Source organism: Melanaphis sacchari, unplaced genomic scaffold, assembly GCF_002803265.2.
Source record: "Melanaphis sacchari strain LSU unplaced genomic scaffold, SCAv2.0 Contig48_pilon_pilon, whole genome shotgun sequence".
Taxonomy (NCBI): Eukaryota; Metazoa; Arthropoda; class Insecta; order Hemiptera; family Aphididae; genus Melanaphis; species Melanaphis sacchari.
The window spans coordinates 1,965,502-1,986,926 of record NW_020271327.1 but is presented as its reverse complement, the minus strand read 5'-3'; the positions used below and the strand labels follow the sequence as shown (position 1 = coordinate 1,986,926).

Below are 21,425 nucleotides of genomic sequence, written 5' to 3'. Positions count from 1 at the left end.
ATAAATAATTATTACACAAAATAAATAGACAAAAATACATAGGTAGATACTTGAGGTTTACATAAAATGTGTACTTAAACGTCACAATTTCTTAAAAATAGCATAGCATAAAACTACCATGAGTGAATGAAAAAAAAGTCTAATGCAGAGAAGCTATTATTTTCTATATTTAACGTGCGAGGGAAAAACGAATCGGCACCAGAATTTTTACATATTGTGGAATAATAAATAATTCTTTACTTTTAAAGAAATATGACGGTACGCGAATACCTAATTTTTCCAATAAATAAGGACAATCAAGATTTTTATTTATAAATAATACATCTGCTAATTGTCTTCTAAAGGACAGTGAGTCTAGAAAAATTGAATACTGCACTGTTCCAAAAGATTCTTTAAATATGGGGATATTATTAATTAATACAACTATAATTAAAAATTTGTAATGCACAACTTCAAGAAATTAATGAACCAAATTCTAAGTAAGAATGTACAAGAGAAAAATACAAATGCTTCAAGTAATATACATTTTTAAATTGTTGAGTACCTATTTCTATCAATGAAACAAAGCATCTTGTAGGATTTATTTAATGTTGTCTACTAAATAATTTTAATTAACAAATCATGTTCAAAATAAATACCTAGATCTTTTATAACATAAACTCTGTTTAGTTCATTATTGTAGATTTTATATTTAAACTTAATTGGATTTTTAGAGCGAGTCAGGGAAAACCCTGATATTTAGTAATGTTTAGGGGTAAGTTATTATAGTGTTACACCAGGCAAAAAGTAAATCTAAGTTATTCTGTAAAAGTTCAGTCTTCAATAGTATTAATTGGACAACTAAGTTTAACATCGTCAGCGTAAAGCAAGATTTTTATGGGATTTTTAAATAATTGAGGTAGATCTTTAATGAAAATGTAATAACACAATAAAGGGGAAGCTAACGTATAAATATAAAAATATTAAAATGATGCGATGTAAGTTATAAGTATGATGTGGCCGGACTGACACAAGGGACACAAGCCTTGTATGTAAGTCCGGTATTAATAAATATTGGGTATGCTTGTTCTCGTGTTATTACCTTCCTCCCGTTCTTCGGAGGGTTCTCGAGATCGTGATTCAAGAATGTGATCAAATACACCATTACACAAATTAGATAGTAACATAACCTGTACTAACAATTAGTATTTTAGACATGCACCTTACCTGATTCGCCGCAGTGAATACTTATAATACGTTCCTCGGAGAAAGGTATAAGGTGACACAAGTTACGATACGATTTAAGGAAAACTTATGTTTAAATAAGAAAAACAACACTGATTTGAATTAGAAAAAGAAAGAAGTCCAGTTGTCGCTCGCAGTCTTGTGTGTATGTCGTATGGTGGTTTTGGGAAAAAACTCCTGCTCGCTTGTCTGGTGCGCCCGCACTCGTAATTTTTGTCGGTGCTCATGCACTCGATAGTTTGGCCGGTGCTCATGCACTCGTGGCTTGGCTGGTGCTCGTGCACTGCCGGGAGAAGACCTGGTCGAGCCAGCCAGAGTCGCAGGCCATGCCATCATAAAAAAAGGACTCAGCGTTTTTTCGAAGAAATAGTCTTTCTTCTATACGACAGAGAGCTTCATTGTACCATGGCCCGCCTCCGCTGGCTAACAAAATTGGTTCACACGCTTTTCGAGATATTGTCACAACTCGTGTGTCAATTCCTTTGTGATCATATAAGTTGTTTTCTTTCGTCAGTGGCAAAAGGATGTTTGTAGGGTTTAATCTGCGTGCGACAACTTGACCGTTAATTTATTCACTGCACATGAATTGCGTCCCAAAATCCCTTTTTCACATGAATTGCGTCCCAAAGATATTTAACGACTACACGAATTGCGTCCCGACCATATTTAACGACTACACGAATTGCGTCCCGACCATATTTAACGATTGCACGAATTGCGTCCCAACTTAAAAACATTATTTTCCTTCCCATTTCATACAGACTTAGGACTGTCGATAGCAAATTATGACTACCGGTAGGTTAAAAATATCGATTTTTATCGTTGGTATGCAATTAGAAGTAAGTAAAATGAAAATGTGTAGGTTTAAATTATAAGAATGTAATATATAATAATTTAAATAAACAATAATAAAAAAAAATTATAAATATAAAATTAAAAAACTGGTAAAAACTTGAATGATACCTTCTTAATATAATCAAGGCGGGTTAATTGTCCACTTTCATATTTTGCCATGTTTTGTCTTAAATAATCTTCTTTTTCACATACCATCATACGTCTGTTTTTAATTACATGAATACTTCGTTGTTTAATATAAGTTTCTTTTTGTACATTTTTTAAAACATCTATAAATTGGAATATATTTGGGTGTGCTGAGTAAAACATACTATTAAACTTGGAGTGGAAGGCTTCACAACTATTCGTAGTTCGAATTATAGAACATGAATACATTGCCCACACAGAAGGCGGAAAGTCACAATCAGGCTTAATGTATGTATTTAATATATAATCGGAGAATTGCTGTACTTTTTCATCTTCGGGTAAAATTGATACAATAAGGCCGGACGCAAATCGTGTAGTCGTTTAGATTAAGACGGACGCAATTCGTATACCCACTTATCAATTTTTTTATTTCGGGACGCAATTCGTGTGTAGCCAATTTATTTAATTGAATTTTATGTATATGTAATAAACAATGATATGTGAGCATATCATTACAAAAATTTAAAACAATAAAGGAATTAAATAAGAACCTAGAGGGACACAGGAAGATACAGAAAACTCATGTGAAGTAAAAAAAGATACTTTAACAATCTGAAAACGGTTAGAGAGATAAGATGATAACTGAAATAGAAATGTTCCACTAAAACGTCTAAAACCAAATGAATTTAAGGTAATTTCCTGTTATACGAGACTACCTTGTTTTTCGACAACATCACAATCCTCTTATCTAAGACTACCCAAATAGTAATTTCCTGTTATACGAGACTACGGCTATTTTCGCGACTACCACAATTAGCTGAACGATATCCTTAGGCTATGTTTTAGTGTCGCAAATACATTGTATAAATATAAAATAATGAATTTTTTTTATTGATATTTATTAATTCAATAATTCAATGATTTCGATGAATATATTGATAAAATATTTAAAAAAAATTAGATTAAAAAATGGAATAATAAGAAATACTTAAATTTTGTAGTTCCTCAAAGTGAAGCACATACTCAAAATGTAGAACAGTGGTTTTTAACGGGGGCGGTACCGCCCCCTTGGGGGCATTTCGGTCTCTCTGAGGGGCGATAGTTTTGAAGGGGGCGTTGAGGGGGCGGTGAGCTTTTCCAAACTTGGAGATGTAAAATAATACAATTTATTATTATTATATAACAACATTACCAATAATTGAACGTGAAATCAGAATAGTTGTAATTGCGACAATTTCGTACGCTATGCAACGGCATACGGCATGTTATCTAATCGCATTTTACATTTATTAATTAAACTTTAATTAATAATGTTATACTATACTGATGAATAAATAAATATAATTATATATATATATTTATAAGAAGAAAATTTGATTTTGCACGAAGGGGGGGGGGCGTTAACGATTAGTTATTATGATAAAGGGGGCGCTGAACTAAAAAAGGTTAAGAACCACTGGTGTAGAACGTCTCTGGGGATCAGCAGAATGGCAGAACAAAAAACATCGTGGCACAGCGCGTCATCATCTAAAATCATACTTAGCGGAATTCATGTGGAGACAAAACCTAAAAGAAAATCAAGGAAGTAAATTCACAAAAATTTTAAAAACAATAAAAACTCAATTACACTAATATTATTTAATTTTTTTTAAGCATATATATAATATATTTCGTTACCTATGTGACCATCATTATTTATTTATTTTTTATTTTACAAATAAACAGCGGTCGTCGCGATAACGGAGGTAGTCTTAGGTGGTAATCGCGATAATAGCCGTAATCTCGTATAACAGGAAAGTACCGAATTTAATTTGTGTGAAAGAAAATCATAATTTACTTTATCGAACGCTTCTTAAAAGTCTGTATATATAGCATCAATTTGCTGGCAATTTTCAAATTATTGTAGAATCTACGTTTAGTATCATAAATTCATAAAACTTAAAAAATAAGGGAGAATAGAATGTTTTCATCGAAAACCATGTTGAAATAAACTTATGTAATTAGATAATAATTTAATAAGTTTCTTAGTAATTAAAGCTTCAAAAATTTTAAACATAGGTAAATGAAAATGTTGATATTGGTTTGTAATTACGTACATTATTTTAATCGCCTAATTTCAAAATTGGTCTAATAAAAGATTTTTTCCGAGAATCGGGAAAGACTCCACTAAACAACGATATATTAAATAAATAATGTAAAATTTCATATTCCAAAATGTGCCAAGTACTGAGATTAAGATTTATATTATTTAAAATTTCAAAATCGTTTAAATTTATATCAAAATTATCAACATTAAAACCAAGGAGAAATAATTGGCGAAAAGTTTTGTAGAATTCGAGAAATGAAGTACCTAACATTATTTAAAAAGACAGATGTAGGAATATTAAATTAATTCTATCTTAATGAAAGAATAAACTTCCAAAATTATTTTAAGTTGTTGTTAATGTTATTTTTAATTGTTATAATGTAGGTAATTTGCTTGAACTACTTGTGACAAATTTTAACATTTTCTTCAAAGTTCGAAAAAATAAAAATAATCATTATCTTACGAATATGTTAATTTAAATTTTTTATATGCTATCTTTTACAAATTAATACGATTTCTTAAGGGAGGATTAGATCAGAAAATTGTATGTATGTTGATAACTTGGATTAATTTTAATCTTTGGTGCGTAAATCTCAAAGGAGTAGAAAATAAGTTCATAAGACTTATTAACGGTACTTTCTAAGCTTTGATTATGAAAATTTGTTGTAAAATTGAATTGCGATAAAAATTTACTTAATTCATCAAAATTACAAATATTAAAATTAAATATAATAAAAATAAGATACTTATCCATGGTTTCTGGAGTTTCAGTTAATAAATTCTAAGGAAGGATAATAAGCATCAAATAGAGGGATTAAAGAAATACCAACGCGTATACTATTGACTTGGCAATTAGAAAAAATTAAAACTAGGATATTATGATAAAAATTAAAAATATCATTCAATGGATGAGATCCAGCAAGCTTATAAAACTATTTTTAATAACTTCATAAATAGGTTTAAATATTAAACTATTATTTTTTAACCACAAACCTGAAACTAAACTAAAATCTCCAATAATTAAAACTTTTAAACTAGAGTATGATAATCTAATATTTTCATCTAATTCCCAAAATACACATTAATATGTGAACTTGAAGGAATATAAATACAAACCAATCATAAATAATAATTCTTAAATTTTTGAACTGTATAAAATACAATATAGAACAGCACGGTTCTCAACCTTTTTTTCGTTCCGTACCCCTAAGTTTATTATTTTGCTAGATTGTACCCCTCATTATAATTTTGAAGCTTTTTCACATAACTACTTTTAAAATATTTAAATAAAAAATAACAAAAATTCTATGTTACATTCTATACTCTATATCTAATAAATACTTAAGTTGACGGTTAAGTTTTAATTTGTGACACAAATTTTCATTTTTAATAACATGGGTATCATGAATATTTTCGAAATGAATTATTTTAAATAAACATATTCAACATTTTCCGCCATTAGCCAATTTTTTTCACGTACCCCTTGAGATCATGTCGCGTACCTTAGGTTGAGAACCGCTGGTATAAAGTAAGAGTATACAATAGACATTACCAGTTAATTGTTAATTAGGATATTAGGTATAAAAAATATTAAAACTAATCAATAAGATAAGATAACTTAATTGAATTAATATTTTTAAAAATACTAATTTAATAAGATTTTACACACGTTAATTGTTTGTCATTTAAACATTGATGAATCAATTTTGATATACAAGACACATAGAACGATAACTTTATACGATACACAAAAATAGCTAACAAAAAATCATTTTCAGTAGGGAACCGAACCAAAAAAATTGTAGGAAATCTTACCAGATTGAACTGATGATCTTGTAAACTTACAAGATATGGTCAACTTATGTTTTTGCGTTGAGGTGATCAAATAAGTCCGATCATTCTCTGTGACTTACTGAAAATATTCTATGACAAGTACTAAGTGGTGTATTGGTAAATATATTTATGGGTATACGCACTATCAAAATATGTATAATGTATATTCAACCTAAATTTTTTTTATCACTCCGCTCGAATATTTTTTTCTCGCTAATCATTGCGCTAGAAAAAATTAATTCAATCCCTTATATCATATTTATAACTATTAACTTCTAAATTCTAATATATTACTATAAAATTAAAGACCGGTTACGTTAAGTATCAATATTCGCTAGTTCGGCAAACATTATTGTTATCATATATTACATATTTTTGTTTTAAAATTGTGTCATCACAATATTCAAAATTCAAAACAATAAACGATTTTTAAATTAAATTGTTTTTGAGTATTATTACTATTTATAGTTTAATAATAAATTTATAAATAAGTAAATCTCAACCTATACCCATTATTACAGTAACAATAATTTATAAGTAAATGTATAAATTAAAATAAATAAGCCATTCAATAGGCTTGTGACTGATAAACACTTAAGACGCTACACTAGTCATTTTTAGCGGTAAAAACTTGTCCGTGAAAACAAATGGCATCAAAAAGTGGTTTTAGAGTAAAACTACCTATTATTATGTGATTAAAAAAACACAATACCACAAGAAATACATTTGCTGGGCGTTATAAAATGCATGATGCAGATTGAAAACCATGGGTTGTGTCCATACTCCATATTATTATTATATATTTTTCAAAATGTTATTTAATAAATTTATTTTAAAATACATTAGATATAGCGTATAGGTACTGATAAATAAGATAAATAATTCCTTAAAACATCATAAAAATTTTTTCCTATGAACTATAAAATAAGTTTTATTTGGCTTTCTAGTTATTTTAGGAACGTATACCTAAAATATTTTACGTTGGGTATACGCCGAAAATCTGCTTACGAATATACGGCGTATACCTACGTATCCATACCAATACTCCATTACAAGTACTACGCTGTACCTTAAAATCATCAGTAGGTTTTTTAATAAATAGAAAATAATTTTGCCATTTATCATTAAAATGATAGTCTTTTTAGTGGCTAAGTCACCGTAAAAAAATAAACTAAATAAATACGTACAAAACTGTTGATAGATTTCACAATCGCACACCAACAATACTGTCGACATATAAATGTATACTGGCGGTCAGAGACTATTTTGGAGCATTAACTAATAAACCTATAGGTATATTATAATATTATCTTTTGTAATTGAAATTCTCGAAATTCAAAAATTATAGCACGGGCTTTCCCCAACTGTAAATGTAAAAATGTAATCAGATGTCACAGAAGATAACACTCATATTATTATGACGCAAAATAAAACAAAGCTCACTATAATGTACATAAAATATTAAAACTACATATATTAAATATTATTATACAAAATTAATGGATAATTCCAATATCATAAATATTGAGTACTCATAAATAAACAATAACTAAAAAGTCATGTTTAATTATTAAAAAAAAAAAAATATATAACAATAAACATAACATTTTTTTATAAGCTTAAGGTAACAGTTTTATATCTTGTTCACACACAATTGAAATTCCTCTAAAAAAAAAAACAAATTTAATTTAATTAAAAACTCAAAAAATATCTATATAATTGATGTACTTGAAATTAACATAAACTTACTCATTATTTCTTTTCACCTCATAATATGTATCAACCATATCTCTGGCAGACAATTTATGTAAGAAATTAGCATCATGAGTAATGATGAGTAATTGGAATGATTTTTGAGCGCTGCGACGTGTTATAATTCTTTAAAAAAAAAATTAAGTAATTAATATTTAAATTATGAACCAAATAATATTGTACTTATATATTTGACATACTCTGATAATGTATCAGCTAAGCTTTGAATATTAGATTCATCTAAATTTGTAGTAGGCTCATCTAGTGCAAGTATACCACAATTTTTACTGAAAGTTTCTGCTAATGCCATTCTTACAATTAGGCATGCCAAAACCTAAAATATAAAAAATAAAAATCACACATACAAAATTAAAAATATGTTCACTTTTACTTTTTGGCCTGCACTGCATCTTCCTCGCATATCCAATTCAACATCGTTTTTTATTTGCACGACTCTATAGTTAAAGGTTCTTTTCTTAACTAAACAATAAATATTATACTCAGTTTATAATAATTTTCAAAAGAATAATTAATGTATACATATTACATATTACTAAAATGTATCATTACTTGTATCTGTTTGTATTGGTTTATCATCAGAAGATGTCTTTATTTTAATATAATCAATGTCATTGCCATTATAAATATCCCTCCACAATTTTTTAATAATAGTATTAATACTTTGCATTCTTTCTTTATGAAACCGATTCATTGCCCATTCAAGAGCTTTATTATACTTCATCAAATCTTTTTCAACACGAAATAATATTTCTAATTGTACTTTTTCATGTAAATATATATCTTCAGCATTTTTGTAATGAATAGCTGACAACTCTTCTGTGATTTGCATAATAATATTTTCCAATTCTTGTTTTCTACCAAGAGATTTATTTTTCTAAAAATATAAAAAGTTAGATATTTGTAGATTATTCAATAGAAAACAGAATAATATTACCTCAACTAATAAACTTTCAACTTTTTTTCTATTAGCATCTTTTTCATCAATCAATCTGCTCACATCCATAGATCCAATATCTTCATGAAGTTTGTTTGTTTTAGATAAACATTCAATTTCTTCTTTTAATTTTAATCTTAATTTTTTGTTATTTTCTAAGTCTATTTTTTTAATCTAAAAGAACAATTTTTGGTAAAATAATGTAAAAAATTTTTTTTTAGATTTTAAGTGAAGTTATAAATGTATTAAATTTACAAGAATATGTTTTGTTTTACTTTTCATCATCGCATTTTAATTAGTAAAAATGGTTTAGTTATCAACTTTAAAGGTAGTTTCTATTAGCAAATTGAATTTAGTTGATACTTAAGGGAGGGTCAAATGTAAAATTCCTAGCACTTTTCAAAATAACTGAATTAAACTAAAAAAAAATTAAAACAGGAATATTTTTTATACAAAACTAGTTTTTTACAAAATTATTATTATTTTTTTTTTTTGGCATAACTTAAAAATAAATAACCATATATTCGAAATTTTCATAAAATGTTAATATTATTGTTTAAAATATTTTAATTCTCTTTTAGCTATGGAATAAAAATAATTATTATGTAAAAAATTTAATATTTTAATAAAATATCAAAAATGCATATTACTCGTATTCACAAATATTTTTATAAGCATATCAAATTTAAATTTTGACTAATCTACAAACATTCAATAGTCTATTTGTTTAAATTTACCTATTTATTAAATATTTAGTTAATATTAATATTCCACTAAATATCAATAAAATTTTAACAAAAATTAGGTAAAATAATATGAATAATTAATAAATGCATAAAAAAATATTCTGGAAACCAAACTTTCCTCAAAAGTTTTATAAATTTTACTTAATTAATTGGTATACAATGTTATACAAAATATAAGAGTAATACAGAAAAAAACATTTTTTTAGAAAATATTAATTATGCATAATGTGCATGTAAAAATCAATAAAATATGCACTCTCCCCTAAAATTAACAAAATATACAAAAAATATATTTTCAATTATTAAACTTTCTTTGTATAACTCAGATTTCTATTTTAGTCTTTTACAAATTAAAAGCACATAAAACTCCCACAACTTTCAAGCCCTAGTTATACATACTGAATCATGGCCAAAATATGGGTAATGACTTGTATAATATAATAAATAATTCTATTCTTTTAATTTATATTAAATTTAATGATAATATTAAAAGTAAAAAATAAAAATTACCTCTTGACTGGCATTATATTCATTAATGGAATCAATCTGTTTTTGTAAGTTTTTCTGTTCTTCAACAAAATTCATTTTTTGTTTAGTGAGATTATCCAATAATTCATTTGTTTCCTTAATGCGCAAAGTCCATTCTTTTTTTTCATAATTATCAATTGAAGACTGCAAGTTATTTATTTCTTGAATTTTTTTTTCAAGCATGATTATCTGAAAATATTTAAATTATTATAATGAGAAAATTTTATAATTTATGATAAGACGCAATTACTTCTCTTCTACTATTTTCGATTTGTCTACTTTGCTGTTTTTTAGTTTGTTCAAAAGTATTAATATACATATTTAACTTTTCTTGTATTGGTTCTATTTTTTCTCTGGCATTGTCCAATTCTAAACTTAATGTTGCTTCAAGATTCTGTAAATCTTTCAATTTATCTATCACACTCTTTTCATCTTGCATTTTACTTTTTATATTTAATTCATCACTAGTTATTTTATTTTGTTGTGTTTGTAATTTATGTAAGGTTTCAGTATATTCATTTAATGCATGCTGTTTTTTTTCCAGAACATTGCAAATTTCATTTATAATATTTTTTAAAGCATTCTTTTCAGAAATTGTTTCTTGAAGATTTCTAATAGAACCAGATTCATTTATTTTTGTTGTTAAACGCTGTTCTTCTTTTAAATATCGTTTAACATCATTATCAAAACTATCAATCATTACTATATCAGACTGAATATTCTTTGCATTTATTTCATTAGTTTCTAGTTTTCCATTTTCATCTGATAATTTAGTAAGTTCATCACGACATTTTTTCAAGCTATTGCTTATACTTTCAAGTTCATTTCTAAAAAAAAATTTAACTGTAAAAATGTATAAATATGTAAAGAATATTAAATAGAATAGATTTACTTCAGATTAGGTATTTCTGTTTGTTTCAAAACTGATACTCGAGTATAAGTAGGTTTTAATTGTTGAAGTTTTGATTGCTTTTCTAAATGTATTTCTAATTGTGTAGTTGTTATTTCTAGTTCACTTGGAATTTTATGTACTCTCATATTTAACTGTAATAATAAGTTAATATTAATAAGTATACTTTAGACTTAAGTTTTCAGTTAAGTTAAATTTTAAAACTAACATCATTAATCAGTTCAGTCACTTCATCAACAGATCCAAAACATCGATGACACAATGGACAACTAGGATCCTGAGCTTCCAAATTTTTTATGTATCGTCTAAAAAGATGACCAGAAGTTGATACAGAACCTTTTTGAGCCTATAAGAATAATATACACATACATATATTTTTAAATTTAACTGTTAAACCAAAAACTAAATTAAAAACTAGTTATAACAAAACAAACACATCATAATGAACATTTTATAACTAACCTAGGAGTAATATTATGTTAAAATATTTAATGAGGGGTATTATTAGTCATCTTTTTGACTGACTTATTAAATGTAATCTTTTTAATGCTGAAAAGTTAGTTTATTTTTTACTTGATTATATAATATACATTTATTGTGCACTATACACGTGAAACTTTAAGAACCACCACAGTCATCCACCTTAATACTAGCAAATAAATAATAAATGTTAAAATTTTTTTTTCAAAAACCATCTAAAGCAGATAACGTATAAACTACACATGTATGAAAGGTATTGGGATTAACTAATTTTGTTGACTAATATAACATTATATAATTAAGTTAAAAATAAGTTAGGTTAAAAAGATTAACAATACCTCTCCCAGATTATTAGTAAATAAATTCAGTAATTTTTTTTTTTTTTATAAAAATTTTTAAAAATAAAATTATCACAGTAAAAACTAATTGTAAATTAATGAATTCAGATTATTAAAATAGCTACAAACAATATATTAATAAACAACTAAATTACTACTTACTTGCAATTCTTCCACTTTTTCATTAACTTCTTTTAATATTGTTTCATATTCTTGATCTTGACACATATCGCTTAGAGCATTCTCATCATTGGAAAGATCTTTTTGTTTTGTACGCAATTTTTCTTTAGTGTGGTTATAATTTGCTTCTAATGTAGTTAACTGTTTTTGTTTATCAGTTATACTTTTCCGATTGCATCTGATTGTATCAGACTAAATTTTAGAATAATTATATAATTTAGTGAATGTTTTAAATTGATTTAGTATAACTAAAGAAATATTAATATAGCAATACAAAACACTTGTCACTTACTAATTTATCTAAAAATGATGTAAACTCAAATTTGAGTTTTTCCTGTGGTATAAATCCCAGTAAATCTTTTAATACACTGTTCACTTTGTTTTTACTAAACAATAACAAAATACATTTTATGTTTTAATTAATTTTTAATCATTAAATACTTCTACTTACAGTATTTTTAGTTTATTTTCTATTCCAGTCTTATTCGATATAACAGCGTCAAGTTCTGCTTGTACAGTACTTAATAACTGCAATTTTTGTATTTCTTTTTCAATAACTTCAAATTTCATATTTTGTCTATAAATATTAAAGAAAACAAATACAAATTATAAATACTTTAATATAAATATTAAATAGTATTGAACATCTTTACTCATATCTTTCTGCCTTTTTTTTATTTATTTCTGTTTTCACATCATCAATATTAAAAGATCCCTTGAGCACATTTAGTTTTGTTTCAATATCATATTTTGATTCTTGTAAAGCTGACAACTTTTCAGCTGAATTTTTTACCTTAATATTATACATTAATCATAAAATTAATATTATTTAAAATTTATAAAACAAATTTAAATTACTTGTTCAAACTCTTTTTTTAATTTTTTAATTTCAGAAGTATTTTCCATGATTTGTTTTTCTTTGATTTTTATTTCTTGATCTAGTTTTGCTTTTTCTACTCTCATTGAATCAATGTTTAATTGCAACTTAGTTTCAATTTCTCTATGTTCTTTTTGAGTAGATTCTAATTTATCATTCATTGAATTTAAGCTGTTTGAAAGATTACTTATCACTTCAGTACGATTAAGTTCTGTTAAGTCTGGCACTACATGTATTAATTTTAGTAAAAAAATGTATTTATTATTATTTATTTTAAACTACAAAATAACATAATACTCACAATCAATCTTCATTGCATTGCCTAATTCAATTATTTTTACATTTTGTTTTTGTACATTATTTTGATTTTGTTTTTCTTCACTTTGATATCTTCCTAAATTTATTTGTTCTTTGCTTATATTTTCTTGTATATTATTTTCATTAGTAATTGCATCATTTTTTTGATAAATAAGTTTATACTTTTCTTTTTCTTTTTGACTATACAAAAATAACGTAAATAATTAAAAGTAATATCTTTAACGTAATACTTGTAAATAATATAATATTTAGGAATACATATTACAATGGTTAGAAAATATTGAAGTATTGCAATTAATACAAACTACAAATGCATAGAAAAATATAAGAGATTTAATATAATATTTACTTAATATATCTTATTTGTAGTTATAACTTTAAATAGCTTTATTATTTTAATATTTAATTTAAAATAATTTTTTTTAAAGTTACATGTGAATTAAATCTAAAATTATTTAATCACATTTCATTTGATAAATATTTATATTAAGTGACTCACAGCAAATTTTTATTAAAATTTTCTAATGCTTCATCTAGATCTGAGTCATTTCCTTTAAACTCTATCTTGATCAACAATTTTAAATCAGTTATAACTAATCTAATAGAATTCAAAGTTCCTTCTGAAGTTAATAATTTATTTTTTAAAGAAGAAAAATTTTCTTCTTTATACAAAATTTGTTTATATCTCTCATCAAGAGGCTTTAATTCTTTTTCAATATTTTTCATTTTTAGCTGTAGTTCATCTAAGCTACATTTTTTATTTTCAAGTGTAGCCCTTTTGTTACGTGCTTCTTCTCGAAATTTCCAAAAATTTTGTATTTTAATGTTGGTTGCCTTAATATCTAAAAATAATTATTTAAAAAAATTAAATAGTAAAATAAAGTACCAGCATAGTTTTAAAGTATAAATTAACAATCATATAGATCATTCAATGACAAACCATATAAATACAAAAGAGAAGTACAACTTCTAAAAACTATTTATAATAAGTTACTACACTACATTAGTAGAAGCTATTAAACACTTATAAAAATGGTCAACAGCAATCTTACCAAAAGAACAGAACCAAAAAAAAAAAAAAAAAAATTATCAGAAAATAACATTTTTTAACATGTTGACTGCCATATAATTGCCGGTGGTCACATAACTGCGCTAACATATGGGCCACACATAATTTTTATTGGAATTCCAAAAATGTTATCGTTAAAATTTTTAGAAATAATAGAAGAAAAATTAACAGTTTGTTTCACATATGAAAAAAATATTTTATAAAAGTGATAAAATATACCATTCGAAACTTATTTTTTTCCTCTACGCCATGCTTACACATACATAATAAAAACCAAGCGTTAAATACAGAACTTATAAAAAAATATATAAATATATGTAATTTTGGTATAGTCGACGGTCATAAAAATTACATTACATATTTTCATAAAATAACCACCGGCAATTATAAGGCAGTCAATGTGTTAATGTATGTATTGTGTACAGACTTAATAGACTTATTGTGTATTAGTCTATTCATACTATCTAATTTTATTTTATAACAGATCTTTGTTAGGTGGTTATATCACATATGTAAAATACGGTGATAAAAAACCTAAATAAAAATGTAACATCCTTTAAGTTAACAAAAAAATTAAGTCAAACATGAATCTTATTTATCTGGCCTTACATTGGAATCTCAATTTAACAGAACTTATTAAAGTTATATCTCACCTCCATTAATACCCTTTATTTCTGTTTGAATTTGTTTAATGCATTTTTCATATTTTCCAACATCAAATATTGAATCAAATTTTTCTTTTACCTTCTTGTCTTCATCTAAAGGCCTGTAAAAAGTGTTTGATTTTTAATTGTTTATGCATTAACTGCAAACAATGAAAGCATACCAACTAGAATCCTCTTGATGACAAAAAACGACATCTTTCAAAATAGATTTTGAAACACCTAAATAAGTACACATGACATCATCAACATCTGCACATTTGTGTGAAGTACTCTGGCCCTAAATTTGTATTTAACATAAATAATCAATGGTAAATATATAGAGAATATATACATCTTTATGCCCATTGTTGATTTAAAAGCTATCGCTAATTTATTTAAGTAGATCACAGTTAACCATTTTCCACAACCCCTCCCCCCTCATTATTTGTTTAGTATAGTCAATTTTATGGTATTTTCAGGTATATAAATGTACTTTTAAAATTGAAAAAGTCAACAATGGTGTTCTTAATCACTTTAAGAATAATTTTTATAAATTTTTCAATTTTTAATTAATGAGAATGCTTTATAAAAATGCTTCCCTTCTAAAAAAAAGATATTATTTTTTATTTATTACTCTAAAATAATCAATTTTTTTTTCTTGAAAATACTAACTTTTCTAGAAATTGTTTGATCAAGTGATTTTGTAGTGACAGTTGTTAACTTTTGAGTAGATTCTAAAGTCTTAGAAACCACCACGCGGGTATCTTTAGTATCATGAAATGATAGTTTTACTTTTCCTTTAACCTAGAATTCAGACAAATACAAAGAATTATTAAATAAATATGTATATATATATATATATATATATATGCAAATTACAGTATGATGATCTGATAGTTTAGGATCCCAAACAAAACCGCCTTGTTTTGTATTTTTGGGTAGATCTGAACATGTGATATATTTCAGACACTCAATTATAGTAGTTTTTCCACAACCATTTTGCCCCAAAATCAACGTCAGGGGTCTTTGGAATTTTAAAGTTTGTTTTTCATCTGGATGATAACTTCTAATACCTTGAATATCAATTGATTCTAATGTAGACATTTTCTAAAAATAAAAACATTTTCATTTTTTGTTAAAAATTAAATAATTCTTTTTCAATATTTTTATAACGCAAGATTCCAAAATTACATATAACTAGGTAAATGTGTTCTTTATTACTAGGTATGAAATTAAAATATGAACAAATAATATTCTAATTTTATTTAATAATCAAAGTTAATAAAAATCTAATATTTAAAATAATAAAAATGTAACAAATTGTTTATTTATGAATGATAAGTCATCATTTTTAAAAAAAAATGACTATGAAAACATGATCTGAGGCTGTAGATAGATATAGTTTACATTTGAAAGAATTTAAAATTTTATGACAATTGTGTAGGGCAATTAATAATTTACTTATTGTTAATTGCTAGAGCAGTTTTTATTATTTTTTGTAAGTTTAAATCCTATACACAAATAATCAATTTAAGTCATAATTTAAATATTATATTTTTTTTAATTTTAATTTTTTTTTTGTCATGCCTATTATGTACGTAGCTCAACATAATATTTTAGTGGTAAGGTACTTAGATTGAAGTGTGGGTAAGTGAGTATACATTTTTTTTAAATTTTATGAAATAATATAATTTACTTCAGTTTCACTGTAATCATGATTCAGTTTTAGTATCTAAATCATTATGGAGTTCTATAACTATATAAGATTGAAAATAAAATATTATCCATAAGTATGCAGACAGGAGAGGCAAGGGATTCTCCTACAAGGTTTTCCACCCCTGAGGTTTACCATCAAAATATTTACTATTTAAAAAAAATTAAACATTATGTGAACAAAATACTATAATATCCTACTATTATGTATAATTTTATATATTCTGATAAAACAACTTCAACAATGTTTACCAGTTTATTTTATGAAAATAATAGCTGCGTAATAGTGTTACACACCATAACTTTAAAACATTTAAATACATATTTGATAAAGCGATTTAAATGTCAGAAAATGTTAATTATTATATTTTCTAATTATAAAAAGGCCACATCACCAACTGTTATATTTTTATGTTTTAACTTGAAATCATAAAAATTATTATATAACTTTTATGGTTTAATATAACCACATCCATGATTTTGTATGAGGAATAATTTCAAAGATGTCTCACTTCAATTCTATAGTTGAAAAAAATTCAGGAGGCATGGAACCCCCGAAGCCCCAAGATACTGCAGTATTTTCTCCACTGATAAGTAGACCTACACACGCTTATGAAATTATAGATAATATAAGCTCTTCAAATTTAAGTGATTATAGAGAAAAAAAAGTTTGTTATATGATGTAAAACATGTATGAAAATTTAATAAAAATGTAAATTTATGAAACTATTTAACTCAAAAAAAAAACTACTAGTTCTCATGTAAAACATATACAACACTACTGAAATAATATATTGATGAAAAAAATTGTATTAGAGATTTGAATTAAGTTGTTGGTAGAATTTTGATTGAACCAGACTAATTATAGACCAATAACAAATAAAATGATCCAATAGACATAATTTCAAATGTTACAGACCTCACATTATAGATATAAAATATACTCATTACATTAGTTTTCCAGAGAAACAGCTTACAAATCTAGCATCAACGATGAATTAGATCTCGATACAATATAGGAGACCAGAACCACAAACATAATCATTAATCAGTACCTACTACTTACTCAATGGATACTTAAGACTAAACGATTTAACACTAGAGACTAAGTTGTAGTCACTCACTAAGTAGTAAAGACTAAAGAGTAAAGTTAATTAGTAATTACTAATTACTCAAACAGTCAAACGATTCTACCTTCGAATTTCAGTTACTTAGAAGTCTGGATGTCTGAAATCATGTTTAAGAAGATAGTGCCGGTATAGTTATATAGGTTATTCAGTGCTTATACCACGGTTGCTGCACTGTTAAGATATTATAATACCACAGATTATACGGTTAGGAGATTCTAAGGTTACCTTATTTAAGGTATAATAATATATTATTAAGGATTTTCGTTCATGGTAACTATTTTAATATTCTATCTATAACTGTGATTCTGGCGATCCTGCCAATATAATTCTGGATAGCATAGAAAATAGAAATATTAGAAATATATTTATTAATTTAGTTAGATTTTAAATGAAATACAATATTTACCTTTACTGATTGTTGAATCATTATGACTGCAATCATCAAATGACATTATTCCATTAAACTGAATATTATTACTGATCGATATGAGTATAATACTATATCATAATTCATAACTATAATTTAAATAATTAATTATTATAAAATACTTTTAATAATGCCGTATTGGGTTGCGCACTCATCTCAGAGATATTTGAAGAACAATTTTTAATTTCATTGGTTGATGGTATAGTAGCAAACTCTGGACACTTCACTTTAGGCTTTAGCCTATAACATAACATTTAATTAAATTTATCTTATAATTTAAAAGCAAAAAAAAATAACATAGGTACATATTTTGCTCTTGATATTTTGGTGAACGGAACAGCTTCTTTTTCAAGCAACCTTATTCTTTGAGATAACAAATAATACTATATTTAGTGATATTATTTGTGAGTAAATTTTTACAAACAAAATAAAACCACTTTTCCCTTATCCTTTCATTATTAGAAAATCTAAAGTAAATATACAAAATTAAAACATATAAGAGTTATTCTGTGTGTATACAATTTAAAAATTATATAGCTAACTGCTAAGTACTGAGAAGTTAGGAAGTTAATACTCAATATAGTAAATAGTAAATATAAAAGTCAATATACTTGTGAAATGTTATGTTTTTAGCATTTCTTTATTTTCCACAAATGAAACAGCTCGGCATATTAATTGAAAATACTTTGCACTGAGCTGATTGAGCACTGTTTATAATTGTTTCCAACAGTTTAACAATTAAGAGTTAATGTTTTTAAATAAACCTAAAAACGAAAATTAAAATTCATGTCACACGGTACTTACTAGTTACTTGTTATTAATAGTTATTATTAGAACCCGGATGTTTTATATGTGTGGAAGCTCCATGGCTCATGGGAGTAAGACATAAAAATGTAAACGATTTGTTATGCAAAGAATAGACAAAAAAGTTTTTGTTACATATTGTAAGTGAATATTTAAGGAATAACAGCATATTTGACAAATTTTGCATATTTAAACATATAATTTATAATGTAGAAAAGTACAAAAAAAGTAACTTTTTTTTCGATTTTTGTTTATTTTTTACTAATAAAAATTGATATTTAGGAATGTATTTACTGAATTCTAAAAATTTGTAATACTTTATAGTAAAAGCATTTAAAAAAATTCAAAACTATTTTGCACAAATAATTCTTTTAGGACCAATTTAAAGTATTGATTAAGTTTATTGGACTAATTTCAAGAGATGTTGAAAAAATAAAATTGAAACTACTAAAAAAATATACATCTTTTTTATAGTATTAGTTGAATTACACCGTGTATAGTTTATGCTTTCTCAAAATAACTGTAGATATTGACAAATAAAATTAAATTATGAATAATAGATCACTCGTAAAAGTATTTGGTACAACCTTGTAAAAAAAAATTGGAAAAATATTAAATAGTGTCGTCACAAAATTGGAACAATCAAAATACAATCCACCCTCCCCCTCTCCACAGGCAACAAAAATGAAAAATCGGGTGACGTGCTTACACTCAGGAAGGTATAGAACAGTGTTTCTCAAAGGATGTGCCGCGGCACAATGGTGTGCCATGAAATTTGAGAGGCGTGCCTCGAAAAGTTTAACTTTATATACATATATAAACCATTTATACTTGAAAAGTAGATAATATTTATCCAAAGTGTGCCGCGACTTATAATAACTATATAATTGTGTGCCGCGATAAAAAAAAGTTTGGGAATCACTGGTATAGAGTATAGACTATAGAATATTGCAAAAATATTTAAAATTATTTTGCAGGTTTTTTTTTTTGGTAATAATTAATATGTAAACAATATTTTTTCAACTTAATGTTTTTATACAAAATCACCTTAAAATTAAAAAATCCAATACCATATTGGTGTATGACATAAATATTATACTAAGCTCATTAATATTATTGTAATATTCGATAAGCATTATTCAAGAAAATAGTTGAAAATTTAAAAAACCTATATTTAGCCAAAAAAATAGACAACATTGATACCTATAAATATTCTATGAACATTAAAAATATCCACGGTTATTTGTTTTTAAATAACAACAAAAAAAAAAAACAAAATTGATTTTGTCAAAAACTGGTTACACATAGATTCTAGTATTTCTATAGTTTTTCTTATTTTTACCAATATTTTGAAAAATTTACTGAATTTTTTATTTTGATTTCTCAAGTATAAAATTTCAATTTTATGTCAGAAACCATTTCTTAAATTTTCATTTTGAAATATTTTTTCAACTATAAATTACGTACAGATGCAAATAAAAAAAAAAATTAAAAAAATACACACATTGTTGAATTTAAAATTAGATACTTTAAAATAATTATTATAAAGTTGTAAATAAATTTATTAAACACTTTACGAATTATAATTAAGTATGCAATTCAAAAATTCTAAAAATAAGAAAATAATATTGATACTATAGTAACGTCTTGTTATTATGCAAATAAAATTTATTTTTAAATAATTAATTGGTATGATAAATTATTCTCATAACAGCTGAAACCTGAGTCTGTACCTAATACCTATACAGTCAACGCAATTTACTCGATACTTCATTGAATTTTTTATAATTTTAAAAACTCTAAGTTAATTTAGTACTTAGTTAATATTATGAATAATTTTAAAATAATCTACCGAAGCAATATTTCGAGCACACTGTTAGACATTGTTATTGCTACTACTGCAGGCAATTATTGTCAATCATCCAATCCCAATAAATAGTAAGGTTCTAATAAAATACTAATTCATTTTAACAACAATATAACTTTCACATTTTTTTTCCACATAATTTGATATATTACATAACAAGTATTAAATAATATTTATGTATATTATTAAAATATATAGTTACACTAAATTATTCCAATATAATAAAATTGTAGGCTAAGGATATCAATTGACAATTATCAGCATCTGACAAAATATAATGTAGACGGATTTTACAGTGCCTTACCGTGCGGTGAAGGAAAGTTTTGGCACCCGTTCAAGATCTACAGTTTGTATTTACTATTTTATTTACTATTATATTATAAGTGTGTTCAGTGTTGCGTGTGTAGGTAGTAGGTACGCAACGATGTCTTTTAGAAAAATAAAATGAATATGAACTGAAGAACTTGAACGGATCCGTAAACTTTCCTTCACCGCACGACAATATACTGTAAAATCTGTCAACATTGTTTGTTGTCAGATGCTGATATTCTTCACCTGAAACT

At 25.4% G+C, this 21,425-nt stretch overlaps 1 protein-coding gene across 4 annotated transcripts; it reads right to left on the bottom strand.

The window, feature by feature from the left end:
- Positions 1–7,668: 7,668 nt before the first annotated feature.
- On the bottom strand, positions 7,669–17,878 carry LOC112598514 (DNA repair protein RAD50). 4 transcript variants are annotated; one of them, XM_025345014.1, is made up of 22 exons: positions 17,829–17,878; positions 15,801–16,028; positions 15,594–15,725; positions 15,104–15,219; positions 14,931–15,043; positions 13,708–14,050; positions 13,192–13,388; positions 12,872–13,116; positions 12,667–12,806; positions 12,465–12,590; positions 12,306–12,399; positions 11,996–12,205; positions 11,224–11,361; positions 10,998–11,149; positions 10,356–10,932; positions 10,088–10,294; positions 8,832–9,005; positions 8,447–8,771; positions 8,268–8,356; positions 8,077–8,210; positions 7,874–8,002; positions 7,669–7,789 (listed from the first exon to the last, which is right to left on the bottom strand). In XM_025345014.1, the coding sequence occupies exons 2-22, from the start codon at positions 16,023–16,025 to the stop codon at positions 7,744–7,746; spliced, it is 3,912 nt and encodes a 1,303-aa protein (XP_025200799.1). In that variant the 5' UTR covers positions 16,026–16,028; positions 17,829–17,878; the 3' UTR covers positions 7,669–7,743. The 4 variants fall into 4 exon arrangements, with proteins under 4 accessions (XP_025200799.1, XP_025200798.1, XP_025200800.1 ...); XM_025345013.1 differs by having other exon boundaries at positions 17,701–17,857; XM_025345015.1 differs by having other exon boundaries at positions 17,759–17,847.
- Between the last annotated feature and the right edge of the window lie 3,547 nt (positions 17,879–21,425).

Bases quoted from the DNA above. Each gene is read 5' to 3' on its own strand.
- LOC112598514 (XM_025345014.1), bottom strand. From the start codon at position 16,025: ATGTCTACATTAGAATCAATTGATATTCAAGGTATTAGAAGTTATCAT. The intron at 12,400-12,464 runs GTAAGTAGAAGT...GTTATTGTTTAG, and splicing joins GAAAATAAACTAAAAATACT to TAAAAACAAAGTGAACAGTG. The intron at 8,357-8,446 runs GTAATGATACAT...TTTATTGTTTAG, and splicing joins ACCAATACAAACAGATACAA to TTAAGAAAAGAACCTTTAAC.